The sequence below is a fragment of the Nelumbo nucifera genome, chromosome 7, assembly GCF_055504915.1.
Source record: "Nelumbo nucifera cultivar China Antique chromosome 7, China Antique-T2T, whole genome shotgun sequence".
Classification (NCBI taxonomy): domain Eukaryota; kingdom Viridiplantae; phylum Streptophyta; class Magnoliopsida; order Proteales; family Nelumbonaceae; genus Nelumbo; species Nelumbo nucifera.
Window position 1 is genome coordinate 55,932,042 of NC_142655.1, and position 25,927 is coordinate 55,957,968.

Genomic DNA, 25,927 nt, shown 5'->3' on the forward strand with positions numbered 1-25,927 from the left:
ATCAGGGTATATCAAAATCCAAAGTCCAATTTTACCTCCTTTTAAAAGATTAATTTAAGGAAAATGATTTGCAATTACCAAAAACTTCTGGGGAGATTAATATATATTTTGCGATTCATTTGAGTTTTCTATCATATTGATATATATCATAAATTTTCCATTATATCCATATGTATATGTATCCAAAGCATATGCCAATACATCATTTAAAATTGCCTTTACTATACGTATTTTTTCCACTTATTTCTATGTTGAGTTAAATTCTTTGTTGCCCAAGTGCAAAGGGATCTTTTGGACATGTTGCACTTGGGCAAGAAATGGATTTTATTTCTTGTGCAAGCCTGGACAAAAATAAAGCATGGGCCCTCAGCTTCCAAACAAAACCTAGACTGACTGAGACATGTGAAGTCCCTAGCTATATCACCATTAACAAAATGCCTTATTAATTGTCATAATCAAAACAAAATGAGAAAGGGGAACAAATTACACTCCATCAAGTAGTGGTATATATAATACCAAAAAAGCAAAAAAACAAAAAACAAAAAATGCATCCAATTTTGCTTATCAATGAAGATATATATTAACAATACATCATATCAATCAAATACTATTATATATGGTCACAAGACAATCCATGATTTCCATGTGTCCAACTCTAGCCAATCTTTCTCAGACGTTTTTGGTTCTTGAGATGCTCGATCAGAAGGCTTATGTTGGTATTGGACGACCCGCCCTCTCCGGCGGCCAGCTTGGCCATCTCCCCAAGTTTCTTTGCTTGCTTCCTCATCCCTTCCACCTCCCCACCACCACCCATCAGCCGGGTCACCACCTCCTCCACCTTCTCTCTCTTCACCAAAGCGCCGGTCCTCTCCTCTTCACCCCACACGAACCCAGTTTCAACGCCGATGCTGATCCCGATCTTCAACCGCTGCAACACAAACTTCTCGTTGTAAAACTGCTCAGCAAAGAGCGGCCACGTTATCAATGGCTGACCTGCGCTAACCGCTTCCAGAGTCGAGTTCCATCCACAGTGTGTCATGAACCCTCCGATTGCCGGGTGTTCTAGGATGAGAACCTGCGGAGCCCACCCCCTGATGATTAGTCCTCTCCCCTGTATCCTCTCTTCAAATCCCTCCGGCAATCCTCCTGCGTCCACATCTCTGATAACCCAAATGAAATTCTGGTTTGAAGCTTCGAGACCCAACCCGATCTCCTTCAGCTGTGACTTTGGGAACTTACACACACTACCAAAGCTAACATAGAGAACTGAGTTGGGTTTTCTGGAGTCGAGCCATGAGAGACACCACTCCTGACTGATTGAAGCTTTCTTTCCTCTCTCGGCTTTGCTTAATGAATCTTTGTTACATAGTGAGACAGGCCCTAGCATCCATGTCTTCTTCCCGCTTGTCTTCTGATAGTGTTCGATATAATCGGGCTCCAGCTCGTAAAAGCTGTTGATTACAACGTCGGAGGTGTATCGATCGATTTCTGCTTGCATTTTCTGAAGGAAATCTCGTGCACCCGGTACAAATCGCTCCACGAGCTGTGCTTGGGTCAGGTAAAGAGGGTCGGGCAGGCTAGAAACCAGGAAGGGTTCCGACTCAGAAGCTGCATGTATATGGGGCGTATAGCGGTTGATGGAATCTGTTACGCAGAGGGAGAAGCAAGAGAAGCCATTGAACTCTAGACGTGGGATGTGGTGCTTGTGGGCAATGTCGACTGTCCATGTGAAGTTCATGTCGGAGATGATGGCATCAGGAAGGTGGTGCTCGACGAGCTTCTCAAACTGTGGTTGAAGCAACGCGGCTGCTTTGCTGAAGTTGAGCAGATCCCGAGAAGGGAGGGTGTCGACGTTCTCGCATCCTTCAGGTATGCCGGCGTCGGAGAAGGGAAGTTCGACTGTGTGTACTTGGATTTGGAGGCCGGATTGAATGTCTCGGTCGATGATGGCTTGGAAGCGGGAGAGGTTAAGAGCAGTTGTGATTATGGTTGCCTTCACGCCACGAGCAGCGAAGAGTCTGGCCATGTCCACCATGGGAAGCAAGCGGCCTGGTGCCATGAATGGAAAGAAGAACACATGAAGTTGCTTATCATCTGTGCCCATGCTGCGTGACAGAGAGAAAGTGAGACGACGAAGCAACGATTTCCAGGCTTAATTGGGACTAGATCGAAATTGATTAATTAGCTTTGTCGACTGGTGGCTTTTATAGATCTAGCTAACTTCGCATTCAACAGACTTTTCTCTGCTTCGTGTTAGAAAAAAAAAAAAATCATTTTCTTTCCTGGTTCCTTCTCCTTCAGAAGCTTATGTCATGGATAACGTAGGCCGAAGGTCCTACACTCCTATACCTTCCTTCTTTGAAGGAGGGAGAAAGATTTACAAAACAGATTACTTGTCACTCCTGAGACTGAGAGAGCTGCCATAATATAGAGATGTTCAGAATGGAAGTACGCTTTCTTAATTCTTTCCTATGTTGGTCAAGCTTCCATGATCCATGTCGACATCCGCGTTTACTGAATGTCAACATGATTGAACAGAGAGAGAGAGAGTGATGAACTTCTTGGGCTGCGATTGAGTTGGTCAATCAACCGTGGTCGCACAAAATTCTTGCCATGCATCAACCACCAGGTGTTTGAACGTAAAACAAACGGAATTGTGACATCGACTATGAATTTGGATAAAGTATGGTACCCCGAAATATTTAACCAATTAGAAACCCATTGCATGCACCATACTGTTTTAAATTCAAAACCTGGGTGATCAGCTGGTTTTTTCATTTTTCGGTTGGATGTTTTGTTTCTTTTCCTTTGTCAATGCTAGGGTTGGGGTGACCAGGTGAAAAACTAAGGTGATGTTTGGCGTATTAATAGATCCAGGTGGCCCAATAAAAATCTTGGGACGGATGCTTTCGCCCGTCCTTGAATGAGCGAAAGTGAACTCATGTTTGGGATGGACGATGGTTTCTTGAAAATCACCGTCATATTGGAGCAACATCAGGAGGAATCTGCGTTGAAATTTATGTTTACTTGGTCAATTTTGGTGATTTTATGACCAAAAATCAATTCTTGAAATCAGCCATTTTCAAGGAACATTCTTGGTGATTTTCTGATTTCTAGCTAATTCTGATTTTTTGAGGATGATATGACATCCAATATGGTAAGGGTGAGAAAAAAATGGGACTGATTGAAAAAACCGATCAAAATCGAATCGAAAAATCAGTTAACCGAATTGGTCGATTTGGTTTCAGCTAACTAATATAAAAAACCGGCAGTTAACCAAACCAATTGATATATATATATTATTTTTTTATATATTATAAATTATTAAATATGCATTATATATAAATATATATTTATAATATATGATATATAATTTATTATTTAAATTATAATATTTTATATATTTTTATAATTTTTTATTATATATTTATAAATACTTTTATAATATATATTATAAAAATTAAAAAACCAAAATATTGACAAATCGAACTGACAATTAACCGATTGGCTTCAATTCGGTTTTGGTTACTGGTTTTTCAAAAACCGGTAGTACCAGTTTGATTACAAAAAAAAAAAGGCCCACAGTTTGGTCATGAGCACCCCTACAAGAAGGGACAAATTGGCCTTGAGAATCATTACCAAACAAAATCAAAGTTGATTTTTCAAAAATTGACTTACATGGCAAAAATGATACCAAATAACAAAATTTACCAATTTTTGAAAAACATTGATTTCAAAATTCGTCGATTTTTGAAAAAATAGTAAGAAAGATTCATCATGATGCCAAACATCATCTAAAAAGCGTGGATCACAGTTTTGATTGTTAATTATTGATCAAATTGTTCAGCTCATGCAAACCAACAAAAAACCAGCGATATCTGGCCAAAAGGCTCACCGGTCACTAATTATTAATTTATTGGTTCAGCCATTGGGTTCAACAAAAATAAGCCCTTGATGTGAAACCATCCAGTTAAACCGTTGGATGACTCGTTTGACTGGACCCTGTTATTCTTTGTTCCCAAGTTTAAACATAAAATCAAGTATATTGTACTTTTATTACATAAATACGTGATTCCCCCAATAACACACCCAAATCATTCAACAGGTTTTCTCTCTCATTTCCATTGATCTTTCTCTTATCTGGTTAATGTGAGACCATTCAACCGAACAAGTCAAGGTTTTATTATACTTTTATTACATAAATACGTGATTCCCCCAATAACACACCCAGATCATTCAACAGGTTTTCTCTCTGAGGGATGTTTGATAACAGCTGAAATGGTGAATAAGTTTGGATAAACTACACTCCCCTTACCTACTTAGGGGTAATGACAATTAACCTTTCAAACTTTGTTTTGTGACAAATACCCCCTGCAGTACTACTGAATTCCAGTAATTTGTCCTTGATCAATGGGGTTAATGGCAAAAGTGAAATTAGAAAAATTTCCATTTGAGATTTCTAAGTTAATAACAATGACAAAAAAAAACACCCATTTCAAAGAACAATATCTTTTACAAACTAGGGGGTGTTTGGTACAGTGGTGTTGTGTTGTCATTGAGTTTTGATGTTTGGTATATACAAACTAGGGGGTGTTTGGTAAATGCAATCCTTTCGAGCTACAAGAAGTTAAAGACTCTCTTGCTCATTATTGGAATGCTCTTTGGACAGAAAATCAATTTTGATTAGTCTTTGATCTTCTTCAGTAAGAATGTTCATCATGGAATGCATCCAAATCTCTTAACTCATCAAATAGGAGAACATGTCATGACCAAGGTCGACTGCTATCATAGAAGCCCTATTTTAATCGAGTTCACATTGGCGCCCCACAGAGCGCAGCCTGCCCACAAGTGCCCCACGTACATATCTCAGCATGCACTGGGAACATCTCCCGTACTTGTCATTGACAGATGTTCCCAATACACGATTGGGATATGCTGTGGGGCATCGATGCAAATTCATTTTGGTCGATTACCAAAGCACTAAGGGGTGGAGTTTTTTGCTTGAGAAGATCCAATCCAAATGAAAGGGATGAAGCATGCTTGCCTTTCTCATGCAGTCGAAGTGCAAAGTCCACTATTGCATTAATACCTGCTTATTTAATGGGGGAATTAACACATGATCTTCTCTTATGGGAGTGTGTAAAAAGCTACCTACTAAAGTTCATGACTTTTGGTGGGGATTCACCTCTGAAGGGCGACATATTTACATAAAGCCATGGTCTTCTTTCTTGATTCCTAAAGACTGGGGAGGTTTGGGCTTCAAGATATGGCTCTTAAAAGCAAAGCTCATGTCATGAATCTAGGGGCTTCCTACTTGAGCTGAGTAAGTAAACTTTGATGTAGACTACTTTCTAGCAAATACCTTCACAATGGTGTTAATAACTATTAGAGTGCTCATGTTACTGAGAATCATTCACCTATTTGGCAAAGCTTAATTGGCTATATATAGGAGTGAGCTCTAATTAGGAGCAATAGGGAGATGAATGTATTTCATGATGGTAAATAAGGCAATCACAGTAGAACAAAAATGTAAGGCAACAAGAAGAAAAAGAAGAGAGGGAGGGGGATAAAGGAGAAAGGGTTGGGGAGAAAGAGAACACAAGAATTGACTGGAAAAGAGATTAAAAGATTCTAAGATTTTAACCTCAATTAACCAATCAACCCACTACCAATATTATAATCAAAGATGTGTTTGCATAATACCCCTCGTTAATTGTGATAAATTCTGGATAGGAGTTCTCTTATTATAAAGTAAAAGTCTAAGGTATCATTTCGCTCCAAATATAAGAAATATGCTCTCCTTAGCAACGACCCTTAGGCCCCATTCACTTTTTAGGAAGTTACTTACTCAGGTAAATGCATTTACTTAATAAGACAATGATCATTTTAACCATAAAAAACCATTATTTAAAGGGGCAATTTTGTCCAATCCAAGTGTTGGCAATTTTCCCCCTAGGTGGAAAAATTACTTATCCACCTGGGATATGGGTACGACTTAAACGAGTAAATGATATGATAGCTATAAATATATAACCCTAGCAAGTGCACTAGTTATCAAGTAGTATAATAATATCGTTCCCACGGGGATTTAACAAAATAAGTATTAGAATCACAGTTTTCCCTAATTATTTAGACAATCGAAATTTAGGATTGAGCAAGAACTACTGAAAATAAAACTGGAACAAAGAAAATAAAAACAAGGGTGATCACTAATCGAATATGCAAATGATGAAATCGCTAGGACTTTTGGTCCACCTAGCCAATGTAATGAATACTGATGGGTCCGATTATCCAAGACTAATTGTTATTCCCATAAGCTGAGATTTTCACAAATTTATTTAATATTCTCTCTCGAGATATACTAAACCCCCATTAGGTAACCCTTCAATCTCTCGAGTCGAGCTCTCAAGATGGAAGTGCATTAAGTCCAAGAAAACCATTAAATTCAGATGAATCATGTATATATATCTCTATATACCATTCAATTCACACTATGAATTATTCTGTCAATTATATAAATTCATCTCTCAATTCATTCACATAACCCAAATCAATTAAGAGGTGGTCAAGCTCTTAATTGCATTAAGCACAATAATTCATAGAATATATGGAAATCACAATCTTGGATGAATCAAGAAGATAAAAATATATTCATTATCATGGTTAGGCTTTCCATAGCCCTAGCAAGAAACAAACCAGTTCATTATGGAAGAATTAAAACAAACAAAGGGGATGAATGAACTCTTGAATTCGCCCATGGTGCTAAGATTTCATCTTCTTGAAGTTTCTTGAATTCTTGAACCTTTCTTGACTGATTACTCATTGCTTCTTGATTCAAATCAGAAGTTGAATGATTGAATGATTCAGTGATCCAGTGATCCAGTGATACCTAAAGCTGGTCCGCCCCCTCTTTTATATAGATTGAAGGGGAGGGGGTGGTTTCCTACTTTCTCTTGAAGTTGATCTTTAGAAGAAATAGAAAGTCATATCCTAATTCTAACCCTATTTCTTTATCTCTTGAACTCAATCCCTTTATCACTCTAAGATTACATCAAGAATTTAAATCTAGGAGGATTCTTCTTAGTTTCTTGTTCTTGGATTCGTAATAGACCTCCTCTGCGAATTGGGTTTCAGCCAGGCTTTTTTGCGAGTTGGGCTTCAACTGCGGATTGGGCCTTCCTATGAATTTGCCGCGACTTCGGGCCCGGAATTGACTTTGATGCAGGCCGAATCTGCGAACACCCAAAACATGAAAGTTGTGAATTTTTCTCTTATCTTTCCAGTGGATCTTGAATCAGCCCATTCGGAGTTCGGAGACGTGAGTTAGGCCCAAATCACTGAACGATGTTGAAACTGTGAAAAATCATCCGATTTGTCTTTCTTTGCTCTTGATGCCTTCTTTCATACCCTGGACCAAAATACAAGAAATATGAGTCCAATTATATGCTAATTTAGTATAAAAGATAGAATAATCGGAGATAAAAATATGATAAATTCTACTCTCATCATGATACCTAGGAAAAATAAATTTTCCATGGACCCCACATAAATCTGAAAAAAGAACATGGGTATCTTGGACTTTCCCTCCTCTCAAAATCTAAAAAGTGAACAGGCCCTTAGCAGAAAATTTGATTAACCCTGATGATGGCAATTGGTTGGTAGTAGCCTTATATCATCTTTTTGAGTCCCAAACTGCCACTATCAAGAGTATACAGTTATAGAGCTCAATTGTAGAAACAATTGATTAGTTGGTTTGGATGTCCATGCCCTCAAACATTTTTTCTTTCATGTACTTCAACTTATATGGTGTTGACTCATAATGAGGCATCTACCTTTACCCATTTTTCTTTTCCTAGAGTGACTTGGAAACAATTATGGAGAATCTAATTATCACCTTGGGTCCTTACCTTTTAGTGGCCATGTTTACAATTTGCAGTTCCTCTATTACATAATCTCACCAATATAGTCAATGTGTAAAAGATATCAACCCAATACAAGCAAGATGGAGAAACTAGGGATGTTCATCAAACCAATAAAATTGACCAACCTGACCCAACTCTATCCAAGCTGGTTGGTTTTCTAGTATTTTCAGTTGGATTTGGTTCATCCATTATGCTAACTTGAGAGGCTAGGGTCGGTTTTAGTTTGACCATGTGCAGATCAACCAAAACCGATATATCTATATCTGTATATCTATATATATCTATGTGTGTGTGTGTGTGCGTGCGTAGTTGAGGCATAAGTTTCAAGGCGTTGCAAGGCATAAGCCTCAAAGTTTAAGGAAAAAATTAATGAAAATAACATATAATATGACAAATTAAAATGATAGAATAGTACACATATTCATAAACTAGAAACTTATAAGTAATAAGTTTCAGTATAGGTTATTATTTCGTTTGTATAGGTTATTAACATATAATTTTCCACCATTACTAAAAACGACCATTGGTACTATAATTCGACAATTTATTCCATCGCTATAGATTCAAAAAGCATCAATATATGTCCAAGATATAGGTAGAGATGGAAACACCAACATTTTTTTTGTCTCTAGCTAAAGATATAACAATAATTATTTTCAGTTGACATACTTTCTGATTTATACCAACCGTTCTCCTCTCTTCTAAGCAGGGGGACACTCTTCTCCATAGCTTGTCTAACCTCTCCCCACCTTGACTTAAAGGACCAGCCCTCGGGACAAGACAAAAAGAAAAATTTACCCTTCCAGTTATGCATGGAAGAGGGGTTATCTACAGGCTTGGTCCTACGGGATTGAAGATAGTACATCTCATCTTCGGAAGAGTGCTTCCTCGGCACAAACAACGCTTGAAAAAGCTTCGGCGTCAATTCCACCCCCTGGAACCGAGCCACCACCAACATTGCCACTATGGTCCTAACGACATTGGGCACTAGCTGGCTAAGGGTGATCCCATATGCCCTCAATAGTCCAGGGATTAACAAATGAAGGGGGAACCAAAGACCGAACTGAAGAAAGTGTTGGTAAATGCAGATCTCCCCCTCCTTTTGAGTCCACGGCCGGTCGCCCACCTTGAGCACCCTCATACCATAGGACGAGGGGATGAAGTACTTCCTCGCCAGAGCCTTGACCTGATCCCCATCTAGAGAATTTTCAAATCCTAGGCATAGGAGATCGGTCTTGGCTACTGCTTAGGCAGCCCTCGTCCCAGAGATAGGGTTTGGGGTCTCCTCCCCCTCGACTTGGGAGAACCCCTCGGCCTCTCTCGGCGTCACAGATGCGGTGCTCTTGCAGGGAGGGTCATTGCCTCGACGACTGCCTTCGGCACCCTTGGAGGCTACCCTCTTCCGAAGCACCTCAACCTCTTGCCGAAGGGGAGCAAGGACAGAAGGACTTAAAGGAGAAAGAGGAGAAGGGGTTCGGGTGGGCTCCCCTCCGACTCATTCGGAAGATCATAGCACGCATGTCCAGAATTTGATAAAGACGTCATTCGAGATTACCTAAAGGGAAGTGGAGGAAGAAGAAGTGAAAATGAAGTGTCGAAGATTGGAGAATCTAGGAGCTGAGTTCACTCGAAAGCAAAAGCACTTAGAGGCAAATGACAAGAACGTTGCTGTTAAGGGCCCTATTTAAAGTAGAACAAACGACCCAAATATCTCGAGATCCAACGGTTGATAAGCCACCGCCTCTACAACCCAACTATAGTCCGCCGCGTAATGCTCAGCCTCGGAAGGCGAAATGATGCGCTAGTGATGGCTAGGATCGTCTCAGATCTAACGGACTCAAAACACCTCTGCACCTGCGATCCAACCACACTGCACCCCTGAGCCCTCGTCCTCGGAAGGCGAAACGACTCTTGAGGTGAACTAGCGCATCTGCCCATTGCGACCCACCGGTTTATGTGACCCGATCGCGCGAATGCACACATAGGTTTGACCGGAAAGTCATTCTGCTCACGGGGTATTCTCCCAACACATGGACCCGTGCAGAATACGGCCCCCAGTCGTCTAACCGAAGCAGCAGTGTCGTGGATCACTTGCAGTTTTGGCCCAATTTAAAGTAGAACAAACGACCCAAATATCTCGAGATCCAACGGTTGATAAGCCACCGCCTCTACAACCCAACTATAGTCCGCCGCGTAATGCTCAGCCTCGGAAGGCGAAATGATGCGCTAGTGATGGCTAGGATCGTCTCAGATCTAACGGACTCAAAACACCTCTGCACCTGCGATCCAACCACACTGCACCCCTGAGCCCTCGTCCTCGGAAGGCGAAACGACTCTTGAGGTGAACTAGCGCATCTGCCCATTGCGACCCACCGGTTTATGTGACCCGATCGCGCGAATGCACACATAGGTTTGACCGGAAAGTCATTCTGCTCACGGGGTATTCTCCCAACACATGGACCCGTGCAGAATACGGCCCCCAGTCGTCTAACCGAAGCAGCAGTGTCGTGGATCACTTGCAGTTTTGGCCCAACTTATGAAGACGAACCAGGCAGAGACGCGAAAGAGAACGCCACTACAGGGTACACCTCGACTGTCGGACCCACTGACACTCACCATTACTACTCTCATAAGCCAAAGCCGAATTCTTCACCTCGGCATCGGGAGTGGGGGGCAACTGATGAAGGGTGGCCCAGCCTAGCCCATTCAGGGTTGGGAGGCCCAGCCCACAAATGCCAGAACCAGGGATGCGGTTCGCCACAACGGGGGCTACCCTGCACCCCTTGTACAGAGCCAATCGCGGAGTGCCCATGCGTCCCCATTGAGCTCGCTGACTGCCCTCGTACGGCTCCCATTTCAAGCATTCATCTCCACCAGCTCCAGATGCCTCAAGTATAGGGGGTACCCCCGTCCAGGTGAGAGATCCTGTTCCTGAAATCCGATCCAACTACAAAGCTTAAGTGCAGTCACTTTGGGAATTCAACGTCTACGAGTAGCCTCCTCGGAGCCCTCGTCTGTAGACCTGTTCATGGGTTGGGTAGCCCGATGGCCCGGCCCACACCCTGGTCGGGCTTGGTCATGTAATTAGGTCCGCGGGCCTAACCTCGGGCCTAACACAATAAGCCCGACTGTGTTTCGGGCCAGGCTCGGGATTTGTCAAAAAAGCTCGGCTGGAGCCCGGCCCGACCCGACTTAGCATTATATATTTTATAACATACATAATATGTATTTTATATATTATATAAAATAAATAATATAATATTTATTGAAATATATATATATATATTTATCATTTAATATATACATTTTTTATTTTTTTCTTTATAATCTCTCTCTCTCTCTCTATTCAGCCGCTTCAGCAGTAGTAACAACATGGGCTAAATTTCGGGCTCGGGCCCAAGTTGTAGGCCCGATGGTCAGGCTGGGCTCAGGCTCGGGTAGAAAAATTTGTTAATACAGAGTGAAAGCCCGACCCCGCCCGACCCATGAATAGGTCTACTCATCTGTACTTAATTCCCCTCTTCGTACCGTCGTACTGACTTGACCGTCAAAGTCTCCGCCTCGAGTTCTCACCCGAGGCCTCTGACATCCTCTGCCTTGGAGCACCTCAACTACCAGCCCTCGGCTTCTATGAAACTCGGTACACAATCAGCCTAGGCTTGTAGCCCTCGACCTCAGCACCTCGTCTCCGAATCCTCGAAGCATTCGGCCCACCTCTGGAGCCCAAAGACGAAATTATTTTATTGTCCTCGGCCAATCCGAGCATCAACAGTTGCAATGGCTGAATCTTGTTCATCACCAACAACACCCGAATAGCTACCGTATATAATAGAGTAATGAGAGCTTTAGTGCAGCAAGTGGTGCTTCAATCGTTAAATCCGCACAGTGAACAGGCGTACCTTCCTATGATCACCCACTTCAATCGTCCTCTTCTAGAGCGTCATCAAAAGTTACGCTTTCAATCCTTCATCTCAGACCTCCCCTGCCTCTGGTCTCTCTCTCCTTTCTCCGTTCTTAGACTTCCTCCTCTGCCTCTGTCTCTCAATCTCCCAACTTACGCTCTCAGTAAATTATTCTGTAATTTCAGTTTTGATCGAACTCCATCGAAACATAGTATGAGATTCCTTTCCATGTCTAAGTTGTTTTATTTTGAAATTTTGAAGAAACATAAAAGGTAAAATAGTCTTTTTGTATTTATGTTAACGGTAAGAGAAGTATTAATCAATTGTTAGAAACAGTAGGCTTAGTCAATTTTCGGGTACACTTAGTCAATTAACTAAACCATGTGGGTAAGATAATTTAAGAAATTTATCTTGAAAATAGTGTAATTTACCCAAAACCGTTCAACGTGATTCGCCAACATCTTTGGCCAGCTTACAGACAGCGAGGAATAAGATCTCAACCAAACGGTGTACTGAGCCGTCTATTCGCTGACTCTCGGCCGTTAAAATCTAATTTCCTTCCTCAGAATTCGTTTTCTCTATGTTAGTTTGTGGTGACTGGTGAGCTCCGATGGCACTCTGTTTTTCTGCTCTCTCCCTCACAACCTCACCCCAATTTTCCCACGCAACTCTCCGCTCTTCCAAATTGCACCTCTCTCCGACCTCATTGTTTATTTTCGGCTATTTTACAGAGACAAAAGCCTCTCACTGGGGAAGGCTAAGAACCAGAGCTCTGAGAGAATGGAAAGAATACGAAGATGCAGTGAAGGAAAAGGACCTCGCACGAGCTCTCAGACTCCTAAAGTCACTTGAAAGTTTATCTGTCGAATCTTCTTCTTCTTCCTTGATTTCTTCAGTTTCTTCTCCGGGTAATGGTCTAGACTTGTTTCAGTCCGAGAGGGATTGGGAAGTCTTGGATACCTGCTTGAATGCGGACGATATGAAGCTTGTGGGTAGTGCTTATGCGTTTCTTAGGGACAGAGGATTCTTGCCCAGTTTCGGAAAATGCAGGAACATTGGTATTTTTCTATTAATTTTCATTGTCTGTTTCAGTGTTAATTGTTTTGATTCAGGGAACTTGAACAGGGAATTTATCGTTTGTGGTGAAATTTACGACGTCTTTGAAATGGATTTTCATTTATTTTCTGTTTGTTGCATTTTTGACAAGCTTGACATTTTCTTTTCTCCTCTCCACCGGATTCTATAGGGCATTTTGATGATATAAGTATTTTGTTTATGGTATGTTTAAGTAATTTCAGAAACTTGGATTATATAATTCAGTTTTATCTTTGAGCAATTGTCTACGCCATGGACGAGATGACTTTAGGTTAACTTTTGAATGAGTTGTAATGAAGGTTGGTTTATTCACAGATTTTTGTTTTTCATTTTCTTTTTCTGTAGGGATCTTCTTATGAATTCTTAGAAGAGTGTATATTTAATATTTCCCTTTTTTTTGCTTTTCTCTTTTTGTTCTCTCTTTCTTTTTTTTTTTGTTGTTCTTGATATCGATGTCTTGTACTTCTACCACAGATACAAGCAGTTCTTCAGCACCTTGAAGAAAAGATACAGAAATTTTTTATTCTTCTACAATATTCTAATTGAAAGATATAATGCTAGGACACTTTCTTATTGTTCAAACTGTACTTGAAAACACAAACTCATAATTTTGGGGAAGAACTGCCTATGTATCTACATGCACACGACATAGAAGTAAATTTACAAACTTAAAGGTTTATTTGCCATTCACATAAGCATGAGAATCACTTTTTATACTTACTTTTGACTACACGTTTCTGCAGTTTTAGAGGGACCAAGAGATGTTACTCCAACAGTTTTGAAGTCTTCCACTGGTTTGGAAGGTGAAAATTCCTTTATTCAATTTCTTCAAAAGTTAATGATTTTTTTTTTTTTTTTGGTGTTTGTCATACCTTTCATCAACTAGAACACAATTTCTACTTGGTGTTCCTTGCATTAATACAGTGGTTCTCAAGGTCAAGTTACTTATGTTTCATCATCATCCATGCCTTATCCCAACTATATGGGGTCGGCTACATGAATCCTGTTTCACCAATCCATTCTATTCAACGCCATTTCCACTGTTAAATTATTAGTGCTAAAATCATTTCTTATTACTTCTACCTTGTTCATTTCTTACTCATATATGACAACTTTTAATGCTTTTTATGGTTGCATACCCACTCAAATGTGCCTTATTATCTTTTGCAGTGTCTAAGCTTTCTCCAAAGAAGTGGGGTCTTTCTGGAAGCTCTAGTTTTGTTCTTGTTGTTTTTCTTGGTGGAATATCCTATTTACTCTCTCAAGGAATAGATATTAGACCTAACCTTGCAGCTATATTAGGGCTAGCCATGCTAGACTCTATTTTCCTTGGGGGTTGCTGTTTGGCTCAAATTTCAAGCTATTGGCCTCCATATAGGCGCCGAATTCTAGTACATGAAGCAGGACATCTTCTTACAGGTAATCTCTATTTCCTTTTCTTGATTAATAACCAAAATTATTACTGCAAATGAAGGGAATGGTGAGAAAAAAAACAGTATGCTTATGTCTAATAAAACATGAAGATAAAATAGCGGCACAATGAAAGGACAGAAAAAAAGAAAAAAATGAAGAGATTACAATGCAACAAGTAACAATATAATATGCAGATATATGTAAGGCTCAATAAATTGGTCTTGCTAGAAACTTTGGTCATTTAGAAACAGGAAATGTGTCTTTTTTTGTAGTAAATAAAAATTTCATTAAAAATAAAATAAGAAGATACAAAGGAAGGTGATAAGACATCATCTGAGAGAAAGGAACCCCCCCCCCCCCCCCCAAAAAAAAAGCAGCTTCCACCTTCCTCACAAATTATAACAACAATTCAAGGAACATTCACCACAAACTCAAGAGGACATAAGCCGCCTAAGACAACAAGAACAAAAACGACACCCAAGAGGCCTATCCCAATTGAAAAAATAGACTCCCCCCACCATCCTACAACCTTGTTTCAAACAATCACTCCTCTACATCCTCCAAAGGTTCATCATAAGTGCTGCTATCTTCAACAGATTCTATATCTGATTGTTTTTTGGATTCCTACACCAAGAAATCTCTTCTGGTGAACTCCTCTCCACCTTAGAAGAACAAACCCAACATTTTTGGATTCCGATGCCAGGAAACGTGTCATAAATGTTGTGTTAACATTTTCTTTTGATAACTAAGGTAAGAGGCTATATTAAACAAGATGGAGCAATCCAATTACATGTTTCTCCTGTACATGTAGTCATTGAAGATCTTTGCAGACTCTAACCTTGTTGCATGTAACCAGTAACCACATAATACTTTTCTGAGTTGAAAAAGTCGGTGAATGAACCTGTGGTCTTTCAATAATGGCAAAATGAAGAATGACATGTCACGGGGGTAGTTCTACAGCGGAATAAACCCGTGCGGCGTCCAGGCCAAGGTAGGCTAGGACAAGCCTTTCTGCGCTTAGAGGCTAGGAGTTGCCCGATGAGATGGCTCCACGAAAGTCAGTAGCACTGGATCATGACCTCAAGTCCAATGGCCGGGGCACTCTTCTGGCTCAGACCGGTCCATGGGAGGTGCCGCTTACGTGCTAAAGGGGGACAACCATGATGCAAGGCGACTGTGCGCCGATGAGGTGACTTGGCACCGATGTGAAGGGACTCCTGTATGCCGATGATGACAGGCACCTGTGTGCCATGATGATAGGCAACCGCTTGGGCCGGAACACACCCGCGCGCTAGGGGCAACGGGATAGCTCTATCAGCTTGGGCAAGGGGCTGGCGAGGTGAAGGGTCATGCTTGAGCCAGGCCCGCATGCCAAGCCTCCCTTGAATGTCGGCAGCGCAGTGCCGGTCCAACACTGTCCCCATGAGCATGTGTGCGCCCATGAGGAACCCTGGTAGCCATGCTAGCCATTAACCAGGGCCGCCCCGCAAGGGGATGAAGGTCTAGGAGTGCCAAGGTTAGGCACCCAAGGAGGTTGATCACCCCTCCTCAAAGAGTACGTTAAGCTTTTGGTGGTCTGCCTGAAAATGACATCAGTTCTCCCAAAAATCTTACAGGCGAAAATGACGGTGATGTCCCTAACGTAAGCCTGCCAAGCGTAGGCAAGGCTAAGCATGTGTCGAACCATAACAGGCTCCCCCACTCAATTCATTGTCGTCCTCGACAATGACTCCTTCTGTGAATGGGCGTCTGTGTCCCGCACCATCCACTTCTTCTGCTAGTTCCAGGGCCCGTCTGGCTAGCCCGGGTCTTGCCTATGTTGGTGTCCATTTATGGGGACGGAACCATTTCACCATGCCCGTTTGTGTCCCGCGCCATCCACATGTTTCTCCTGTACATGTAGTCATTGAAGATCTTTGCAGACTCTAACCTTGTTGCATGTAACCAGTAACCACATAATACTTTTTTGAGTTGAAAAAGTCGGTGAATGAACCTGTGGTCTTTCAATAATGGCAAAATGAAGAATGACACTCAGAAGGTTCAACATCCCCAACCATTTTAGTACAACTTAATATTCACTTCTAGTCACTGGATTGCTAAATAGCTTGATATTTCTTAGGGAATTTCTGGAACCATTTCCCTAGCAATATATATCTTTTTCTTTTCTTCTTCAGTGTCTAATCTTCCTTCTTTGTGCTTAAACACTCCTTCCCAATTCTTATTTGCAAGTTGTGCTATACTTGGGAAACTATCTAAAGTCTCTCCTGACTTTAGTGACAATGTCTGAAACTTTACCCAACTTCTGAATTGCTCTAGTCAGGTTATTCCATCCACATTGCTGTGAAGAAAAATCAAGATATGAATTAATAACTTCAAATGTTGGTGGCTAATGATCAGTAGGTTTGAAGAAAGGGCATAATCAAAAGTACAATAGGCCAGTTAACTGGCATATGTCAGGGGATGATATTTTGTTCAGGGCCCGCGAATAGGATCTCGTCACGGGTCGGTCCACGGGGAAAACCTCCTGTTTTCCCTTGTTCCTCCCTTTTCTTGAGGAACCTATCTTGGCGCCTTAATGGTGATTTGTTCAAGAGATCACCAACTCTTGCTCTTTCTTGACTGAAATTTTCGATGCCTTTATTCAATATTCTCAGCTCCTTAAATAGGAGATTACAAGAGATAAGAGTCCTACTTTTAGGAAGACTCCTTGCTAATTAGGAAGACTCCCTACTAATCTATCCTACTGAACTGATAAGATAAGACTCCCTTAATCTATCCTACTGAACTGATAAGATAAGATAAGACTCCCTACTAATCCATACTACTGAACTGATAAGATAAGAACACTGAATAGATAAGACTCCTACTAATCCCTGCTACTGAAAGCAGATAAGTAAGAATACTGAATAGATAAGATAGGATGAGAACACTAAATTGCTGCTGCTGAGAACACTAAATTACTGCTGCTGCTGCCGGCGCCCACATCATATTTCCAGTCAATTAGTTGCTGGTCCACCCTCTATAATAACAACTCAATATAAGAAGAGAAATGCTGTTGAGGACGAACTGGCAGAGCTCCTGCTTTGCTACTTCTTTGACATTATTTTCAAAAGCAAATTTATGGTTTAAATGATTAAAAAGTTTAAATCTGCTCCAGAGAAATCTATTAGTTTACTTGGTTGATTTGGTTAGTATTAATTTAGGTATTTCTATGAAGCCAACAGAAGTTGGGTTGGTCAAAGAACCTGGGTCATATGTATGTAGCCCTTTGAACAGAGACGAGGCTTATGGGCTTTAAAACAATCACGTGACTGACAAGGGAGGTTGTTGATGGACGACTCTTCTGGTCCATCACCATCCTCTTTGTTTAGTTTTCGGTGGGAGGAAGTGGGGATGGCTGTTAATAGGCACCTGTCTGACGATTCTCAGGGAACTGAGGAGGTTATAAGCGAGTTACAAGATTCTCTTTTTGGCAGCAGGCTGCAACAGGACAATGGGGAATTAAAATTGATCTATTACGGTTGTTGCAGATGGAGGAGAACATACAATGGAGAGGTTGGAAGAAAAGGAAAAGGCAAAAAGGTGGAAAGGGACATTAGGAAGGACGTAAATGAAGAGGAGGATAAATCAGGAAAGCAGCAGGAAAAGGATGGGTTGGATAAAGGAACAAGGGTATACCAAAGAAAAATGACTTATAGAATGAAACCTATTGATGAGGGCTTGGAAGCTGAAAATGAAGAGGAGGAATGTGCAGTTATGTTGGATGAAACACATGAAATTGATAGAAAAGCTGATTTGTAAATGGTCATTAACGTAAAGGTGGATGTGAGCAAAATACTGGGCTTATTTTTCTTGGGGCATGAGGAGTTTACAAGGAAGGCCTTTAAGGAAGTGGAAGAAACTTCTGGTAATTTGTTGAAGGTTCTAAGGACAGTTTGAATCATATGGATAAATCTACAGTTGTAGAATGCAGTTCTAGAACTTGAAAGGATTAATGATAATCTTGGGGAGAAGAAGAATTTTGAGGTCATTCCCAACACAATTAAAATATTTAGACACCAAAAAATAAATGGAATTGTGCTGTTCTCAAAGTATTTTGCTAGATTGAGGGGAGGCTTATTTGGGGTTGGACTGTTGGAGTCAACAAGAGGGTGAAGAAGACAAAAAGAGTCGTGCGTGAAGAGAAAAATGTAGAGAACACTGATGTGGGCCCCACAGCTGTGGTCCCCACTGTGTTTGTAGGACAGTATGTGTAATTATTTGTTTCAGTCATGGTAGTGTCAGTTAGTGGTCAGTTTGTTATTTCAGTTTTTTATTTGCTTTATTTGTCATGTAAGTACTAAGGGCAGATCTGTCATTTTCCCTATGTACTGAACATAACCTATAAATACTAAGAGAGTGGCGGCGGCAGATTATTGAGAATCTGTCCCTTCTTTCAACCTTTGTTTCTCCAGTTCTTCTCCTCTCTTTTCTCTCTTTCTCTTCTTTTCTTCTACTTTTTCTAATCTGAAATTTATTAGGGTTCAAGGCTGATTGTAGTCTTGATCGCCTACTTGGTATTAGAGCCTATCTATCTAGGGTTTCTCATGTGAGTCTAGTCCAGCCGACCACATGAGAACCATCTAGGGCTGGAAGTTTATGAAGAAGTATACGTTGGCTGATTCTTGGAGGTTACCAGAAGAGGTTTGCAGCTGTTGAAGACCTGCCACGGCTTGTAGAGTGTTGGTAATCAGGAAGAATCAGAGAAGGCTAGGGTTTAGGCAACCTTGTAAGGTAGCGAACAACATTCTCTGGGTAAGTCCTATTTATTTTCTAGAGACTGCTATCAGTCAAGATAGGTTGGACCTATCTAGAAGGAGCGGCCGAACTATTTTAGGGTTTTCTCTCAGTTCTAGGGTTTGATATTAACCTTGCGGCAAACCTTTCTGTTGGGCCGAACTCTTGTTATCCTCTTGGAAAGTGCTTGTTTTAGGGTTTTCTCCCAAAGGTGATCAGTTTTAGGGTTTCACATTGACCCTACGACAAAACCTAACTGTACGGACTGCTTGGAAAGTGCGGCTGAGCACTTATTTCAGACCTACGATTGAAACCCTAATTCTGTTCCAGCATCTCAGATTGCTCTCTAAGCTGGTTTCATACCTGTTTTTTGGTTTCGAGCTCTTTTAGGGGGGTGAAAACTTGTATGAACTGCTTGGTACTGTGATTGCCGATTGGTTTCAGATCAGATTTATACTGGTTTCATGCATATACTGTGGTTGCCGATTGGTTTCAGATCAGACCTGCACTAGTTTCATGCATATACCGTGATTACAGATTGGTTTCAAGATCAGACCTGCATTGATTCCATACTGATTTCTGATTGTGATCGACTGTCCAAGTGTTGTTTTCTGTTGTAGTGACCCTAACAGTTCGTACCTACTGGTTCTTGACCAAAGATGGAGTTTAAAAATCAGGGAGAAGGTAGTTTTGGGAACAACAGTTGTGGTAGTATATCTGAAACTGGGTTTCAGATTACAACTGTGAGATTTGACAGGTCAAACTACTTGGAATGGGCCCAATCAACCATGATGGCTATTGGGGGAAGGGGAAAACTGGGCTACCTCTTGGGAGATGTGAAAGAACCTTCCAAGGAGGACCCAATGTACACCAAGTGGGTTCAAGAAAACTACTTGGTTATGGCATGGTTGTGTAATTCTATGCAGCCACATATCAGCCGAAATTACTTGTGGGCCAGGATAGCCAAGGAGATATGGGATGCTATGAAAGAAACCTATTCCCAACCCCTTAATGTTGCCAGAGCCTATGAACTGAAGTGTGAAGTGAATAGTCTTAAACAAGGAGAGAAACCAGTTTCTGTCTACTTCTCTACCTTGAAATCCCTGTGGCATGAGATTGATCACCTAGAGACCCTTGAGTGGGAGAGTCCCAGAGATGCACAGACTCATAGAAAGCAAGTCGAGACAAATAGGGTGTTTGAATTTCTGGCTGGCCTGAATTCAGAATATGACATTGTGCGGCAACAGATACTGACCAGAGATAGTGTGACCCTCTCTCAAGCATACTCCCTGGTGCATAGTGAAGAGACCAGGCGGAAAGTCATGATGCAACCTCAGCCTCTTTCCCCAGCCCTGACAGTTGTTAAACCTAAGTCAGGGGGTGATCCAGAAAGGGACAGGAAGAAGGAAGATAAACGGGACCTGGTATGTGAACATTGCAAGAAACCCAAGCACACAAAAGATACTTGTTGGAAGCTGCATTCTCATTTGGTCCCAGCAAAACTGAGAAATAAGAAGGGTAATGCTCATGTGGCTGTGAATACTGATTCAACATCCTCGTCAGGCACAAAAGGCACACCCCTAGAGACCTTAGCTGCAGTTCGGGCTGCCCTAATACAGTTGGAAAAGGAAATTGGGAGTTCAACTCAGCCATCTTAGTCACCAACGGCCCCTGCCACATCTGCCTTTGCACATTCAATTACTCGAGCCTCAGCTTACCATGCTTCAGCTCCAGGTAATACTGAACACTGTTGGATAATAGATTCAGGTGCATCCGACCATATGACTAGCTTGCCATCATTGTTCACTACTTATCACTTGTCCTCCGGTAGAGATAGAGTATCCATTGCTGATGGCTCTCTTGTTCCCATTTCTGGCAAGGGTGACATCAAGTTATCGGATACTATCTCTCTATCTTCGGTCTTACATGTTCCTAAGCTTGATACTAACCTGCTTTTAGTCAGTAGTATTACCAAACATATGAACTGTTCAGTAACCTTTTTCCCTGACCGATGTGTTTTTCAGGACTTGGAGACGAGGAAGGTGATTGGGACTAGCCGTGAGACGAATGGGATCTATCTGCTCGGGGAGAGTTCTCGTTGGGAAGAGCCAGTGGATAAGAAGCCCTTTGTTTCTCAGTTTGTGAGTCCGGTTATGCTTTGGCATAACCGATTAGGTCATTTATCTTTCCGGTCATTGAAGAGTATGTTTCCTGCTTTATTTGAGTCTATTGAGTTGCCAAAGTTGAGATGTGAGAGTTGTAAGCTTGCTAAACATTGTAGAACATCTTATTCTTTGAGTAATAAAATGAGTAATTATTCTTTTGATATTGTGCATACTGATGTTTGGGGGCCATATCACATCCCTTCTATGGGTGGGTACAAATATTTTCTATTGTTTGTTGATGACCATACCCGCTTTTCTTGGGTCTACCTTATGCGTTCTCGAGATGAGGTTCCTGCTCTGACCTAAAACTTCCATCAGATGATTCTAACCCAGTTGGGGGCCAAGATCAAAGTTCTTAGATCTGATAATGCAAAGGAATACTTTGCTAAGCCATTGACCTTCTACCTCCTTCATCGTGGAGTTATTCACCAGAGCACTTGCCCTCATACACCACAGCAGAACGGAATTGCCGAAAGGAAGAATAGGCACATCTTGGAGGTGGCTAGAAGCATTATGTTTATCTCTAATGTACCTATTCGCTTCTGGGGTGATGCCATCCTCACGGCAGTATATCTCATTAATCGGGTTCCTTCCCGGGTTCTTGATATGAAAACCCCTTTTTCCCTTCTATACCCAGACGAGGAGTTGTTTACCATTCCCCTTAAACCCTTTGGTTGTACTTGTTTCGTTCAGCTTCTCGGGCCCCATCATTCCAAGTTTGACCCTAAGGCCTCCAAATGCATTTTCCTCGGCTATGTATAAGTTCAAAAGGGTTATTGTTGTTATGGTCCTGTTTCAGGGAAGAAATTTGTCTCCATGGATGTCACCTTCTTTGAGGAGACACCCTTTTATCCTAGGGTTTCTCCTCATGGGGAGAGTAGTGAGAGTGGGGATTTGGGTCTTTTTCCTCAGGGGGAGCGCAGTGGGAGTGGGGCTGTTCCTTTACCTATTCCATTGGGTGATGAAGGCTGTAATGGTGAGGGTGGTCAAAGGGATCAGGAGTTGAGAGTCTATCACAGGCGATGCAGGCAGGTTGATCCCAGTCATCGGCAGTCCAGGCCAGCTCCAGTTCCTTCTGCGGCTCCAGATCCAGGTATTACAGTCCTAGAGCCCACTGAGATACCTTCCATTGTTCCTTTACCTCTTGCGGATGACCTTGACCTCCCTGTTGCGTCCGCAAAGGGAAACGACATTGCACCACATCTACAGCTCACTGCATTTCCCAGTTTTTATCCTATGATTGCCTATCTCCCTCTTACCGGTCTTATCTCACTTCCATTGCCAATGTCCCTATTCCAAGAACAGTGCAATAAGCATTATCAGTTCCAGAGTGGAAAGATGCAATGCAAGTTGAAATGGATGCCCTATTGAAAAATAATACTTGGGCGCTAGTTGACCTACCCAAAGGAAAGAAACCGGTTGGATGTAGATGGGTATTTACTGTGAAGCATAATACTGATGGCTCCATTGAAAGGTACAAAGCCCGGCTGGTTGCAAAGGGGTTCACCCAGACTTATGGTATAGACTACTTGGAGACCTTTGCCCCAGTAGCCAAGATGACCACCATCCGAGTTCTGTTATCCCTTGCAGCAAGTCATTCTTGGCCCCTGTTCCAGATGGATGTTAAAAATGCTTTTTTGAATGGAGATTTACAGGAAGAGGTCTACATGCAGTTGCCTCCTGGATTCTATGATACAGAGACAGGTAAGAAGGTTTGCCGACTGAACAAGGCATTGTATGGTTTGAAGCAGTCACCTAGAGTCTGGTTTGATAGATTCAGACTAGCCCTTGGAAAATTCGGTTATGTACAGGCCCAGTCAGATCATACACTGTTCATTAAGAGGGTGGACTCCTCTCTGACCCTGCTTGCTGTGTATGTGGATGATATTGTTGTGATAGGAAATAGTAGTAGTGAAATTGAGTCCCTCAAATAGCTGCTTCATCAAGAGTTTGAGGTGAAAGATCTTGGTGCACTATGGTACTTTTTGGGTATTGAGGTTGCTAGATCTAAACAAGGGATCTTTATCTCTCAGAGAAAACATGTTCTAGATCTGTTGGCAGAAACTAGAAAGTTAGGTGTTAAGCTTGCTGATACACCTATTGAACAGAATCACAAGATTAGTGCACAGGGCGGGGAGCCTCTTGAAGACAAAGTTATGTTCCAACGGTTGGTTGGAAAGCTCCTATATCTCTGCCTCACCCGGCCAGATATCAGTTATGTAGTTAGTGTTGTCAGCCAGTACATGCATTCCCCTAGAACTACTCATCTTCTTGCGGCAGAGAGAATATTAGCATACTTGAAGAGATGCCCGGGTAGAGGTATACTGTTCAAGAACAATAATCACATGAAGGTGGTCTATACAAATGCCGATTGGGCTGGGAGTGCTGATGACAGGAGGTCTACCTCTGGATATTGTGCCCTTGTGGGAGGTAACCTTGTCTCTTGGAGGAGTAAGAAACAGAGTGTTGTTTCCCGCTCTAGTGCTGAAGCTGAATACAGGTCAATGGCTAATGGAGTGGCTGAAATCCTATGACTGAGATCACTACTTGAAGAATTGGGTATTGATTATGAGAAGCCCTTTATGCTGTATTGTGATAATCAGGCGGCTATTAATATAGCCCACAATCCGGTGCAACATGGCAGAACTAAGCATATTGAAGTTGATCGACATTTTGTGCGAGAGAGGGTCTCATCACAAGAAGTGTGTCTCCCGTATATCACATCCAACATGCAGCTCACAGATATCCTCACCAAGGCAGTACCAAGGAGGAAGTTAGAGGCAGACCTATCAAAGTTGGGAATGATATTTATCATTCCCAACTTGAGGGGGACTGTAGAGAACACTGATGTGGGCCCCACAGCTGTGGTCCCCACTGTGTTCGTAGGACAGTATGTGTAATTATTTGTTTCAGTCATGGTAGTGTTAGTTTGTTATTTTAGTTGTAATTTATTTCAGTTATTTATTTGCTTTATTTGTCATGTAAGTACTAAGGGCAGATCTGTCCTTTTCCCTATGTACTGAACATAACCTATAAATACTAAGAGAGTGGTGGTGGCAGATTATTAAGAATCTGTCCCTTCTTTCAACCTTTGTTTCTCCAGTTCTTCTCCTCTCTTTTCTCCCTTTCTCTTCTTTTCTTCTACTTTTTCTAATCTGAAATTTACTAGGGTTCAAGGCTGATTGTAGTCTTGATCGCATACTAAAAAAAACGGGGTTAGTTTTTCAATTGATGAAGGACTAGAGTGAATTGGTTTTGTTTTCTGTATATAAGAAAGGGAAGTGAATGGGTTAGTTTTTCAATTGATGAAGGACTAAAGTGAACAGGTTTTATTTTCTATATATGAGAAGGGCAAGTGAATGGGTTTTACTTTATGTATTAGAGGGATCGACTAGATATTTTCTAAGGAAAGTTGATATGGGGGGGGGGTAAGTTGGGGGCTTCAGTTGCCTTCTTTTGGGATTTTCTTGTGGCTAGGGATGACAATTTCCCCCATAAAACTGGGGCCCTGCCCCACCCCGAACGGGACGGATTTTCCCTAACCCTAAATAGGGACGGGGCGGGGACAGGTTTTGTATATAATTCCCCGAACTTGCTCTAAACCCAAAGGTAAATTTGTAAAATATCTCTAGGTTTAATATTGATATTTAAAGTATCTCTAAGTTTTCTGTAAATTCTTAAAATCCTAGGATTCCATAATTCCATTTTTGAATTACCCCTAAAGTATTATAATTCAAATTCTTAAAATCCTAGGATCCCATAATTCCATTTTTGAATTACCCTAAAGTATTTGTTATCAGTGCAGTGATGGAAGAGAAGAGAAGAGAGAGGAGAGAGAGAAGAGAGAGAGCAGAAGAGAGGAGAAAAGATTGAGAGTCAAAAGCATGCTAGCAGCGCTAGCTATTTTGTTATATATACAATAAAAGGGTAAAAGTACAATAGTACCCCTGCGGTACTATCCTTAGGAAAATACAAGCTTTCAACACTCCCCCTCAAGTTGGGACATAGATGTCAATCATGCCCAACTTGTCAAATAAGTCATAATGCCGTGAATGGTGTAGCCCTTTTGTAAAGATGTTTGCAAGTTGATCCTCAGAGTTGACATAAGGAGTACACACTTCCCCTGTGATAACTTTCTCTCTGATAAAGTGTTTGTCGACTTTGATGTGTTTAGTTCTATCATGCAGCACTGGATTAGCATCAATGTTTATGGTTGCTTTGTTATCATAGAATAGGGTCATAGGTCTGTTTACTAGAAAACCCAACTCACTCAACAGATTCTTTAGCCACATAATTTCAGCCACTCCATGAGCCATTGCCCGATATTCAGCTTCAGCACTGGATCTAGCTACCACATTCTGCTTTTTGCTTCTCTAGGTAACTAGGTTTCCTCTTATGAAGGCATAGTAGCCACTAGTTGACTTTCTGTCATATAGGGATCCTGCCCAATCTACATGTGTACACTTTAACTTTCAGATGTCCGTCCTTTTAAAACAACAAACCAGTGCCTAAGAACTTCTTAAGATATCTGAGAACTCTTTCTGTTGTTTCAAGGTGAGTGGTCTTGGGAGCATGCATGAACTGGCTAAGAACACCAATTGCATAAGCAATGTCGGGTCGGGTCATAGAAAGATATAACAATCTTCCTATAAGT

At 41.5% G+C, this 25,927-nt stretch overlaps 2 protein-coding genes across 3 annotated transcripts in view; one reads left to right on the forward strand and one right to left on the reverse strand.

Moving 5' to 3' along the window:
* Positions 1–420: 420 nt before the first annotated feature.
* Positions 421–2,692, reverse strand: LOC104599680 (scopoletin glucosyltransferase-like). The gene has a single exon (XM_010262307.3). The coding sequence runs from the start codon at positions 2,102–2,104 to the stop codon at positions 656–658; it is 1,449 nt and encodes a 482-aa protein (XP_010260609.1). The 5' UTR covers positions 2,105–2,692; the 3' UTR covers positions 421–655.
* A 9,652-nt stretch (positions 2,693–12,344) lies between these two features.
* LOC104599679 (ATP-dependent zinc metalloprotease) overlaps positions 12,345–25,927 on the forward strand; it is a 38,074-nt gene continuing 24,491 nt past the window's right edge. For both annotated transcript variants that reach the window (XR_735552.3, XM_010262306.3), the window contains exons 1-3: positions 12,345–12,882; positions 13,663–13,722; positions 14,090–14,338. Coding sequence is in view for 1 of the 2 variants with exons in the window: in XM_010262306.3 (XP_010260608.1) it covers positions 12,435–12,882; positions 13,663–13,722; positions 14,090–14,338 (757 nt within the window). In the remaining variant the exon portion in view is untranslated. The remainder of the gene's footprint in view (positions 12,883–13,662; positions 13,723–14,089; positions 14,339–25,927) is intronic.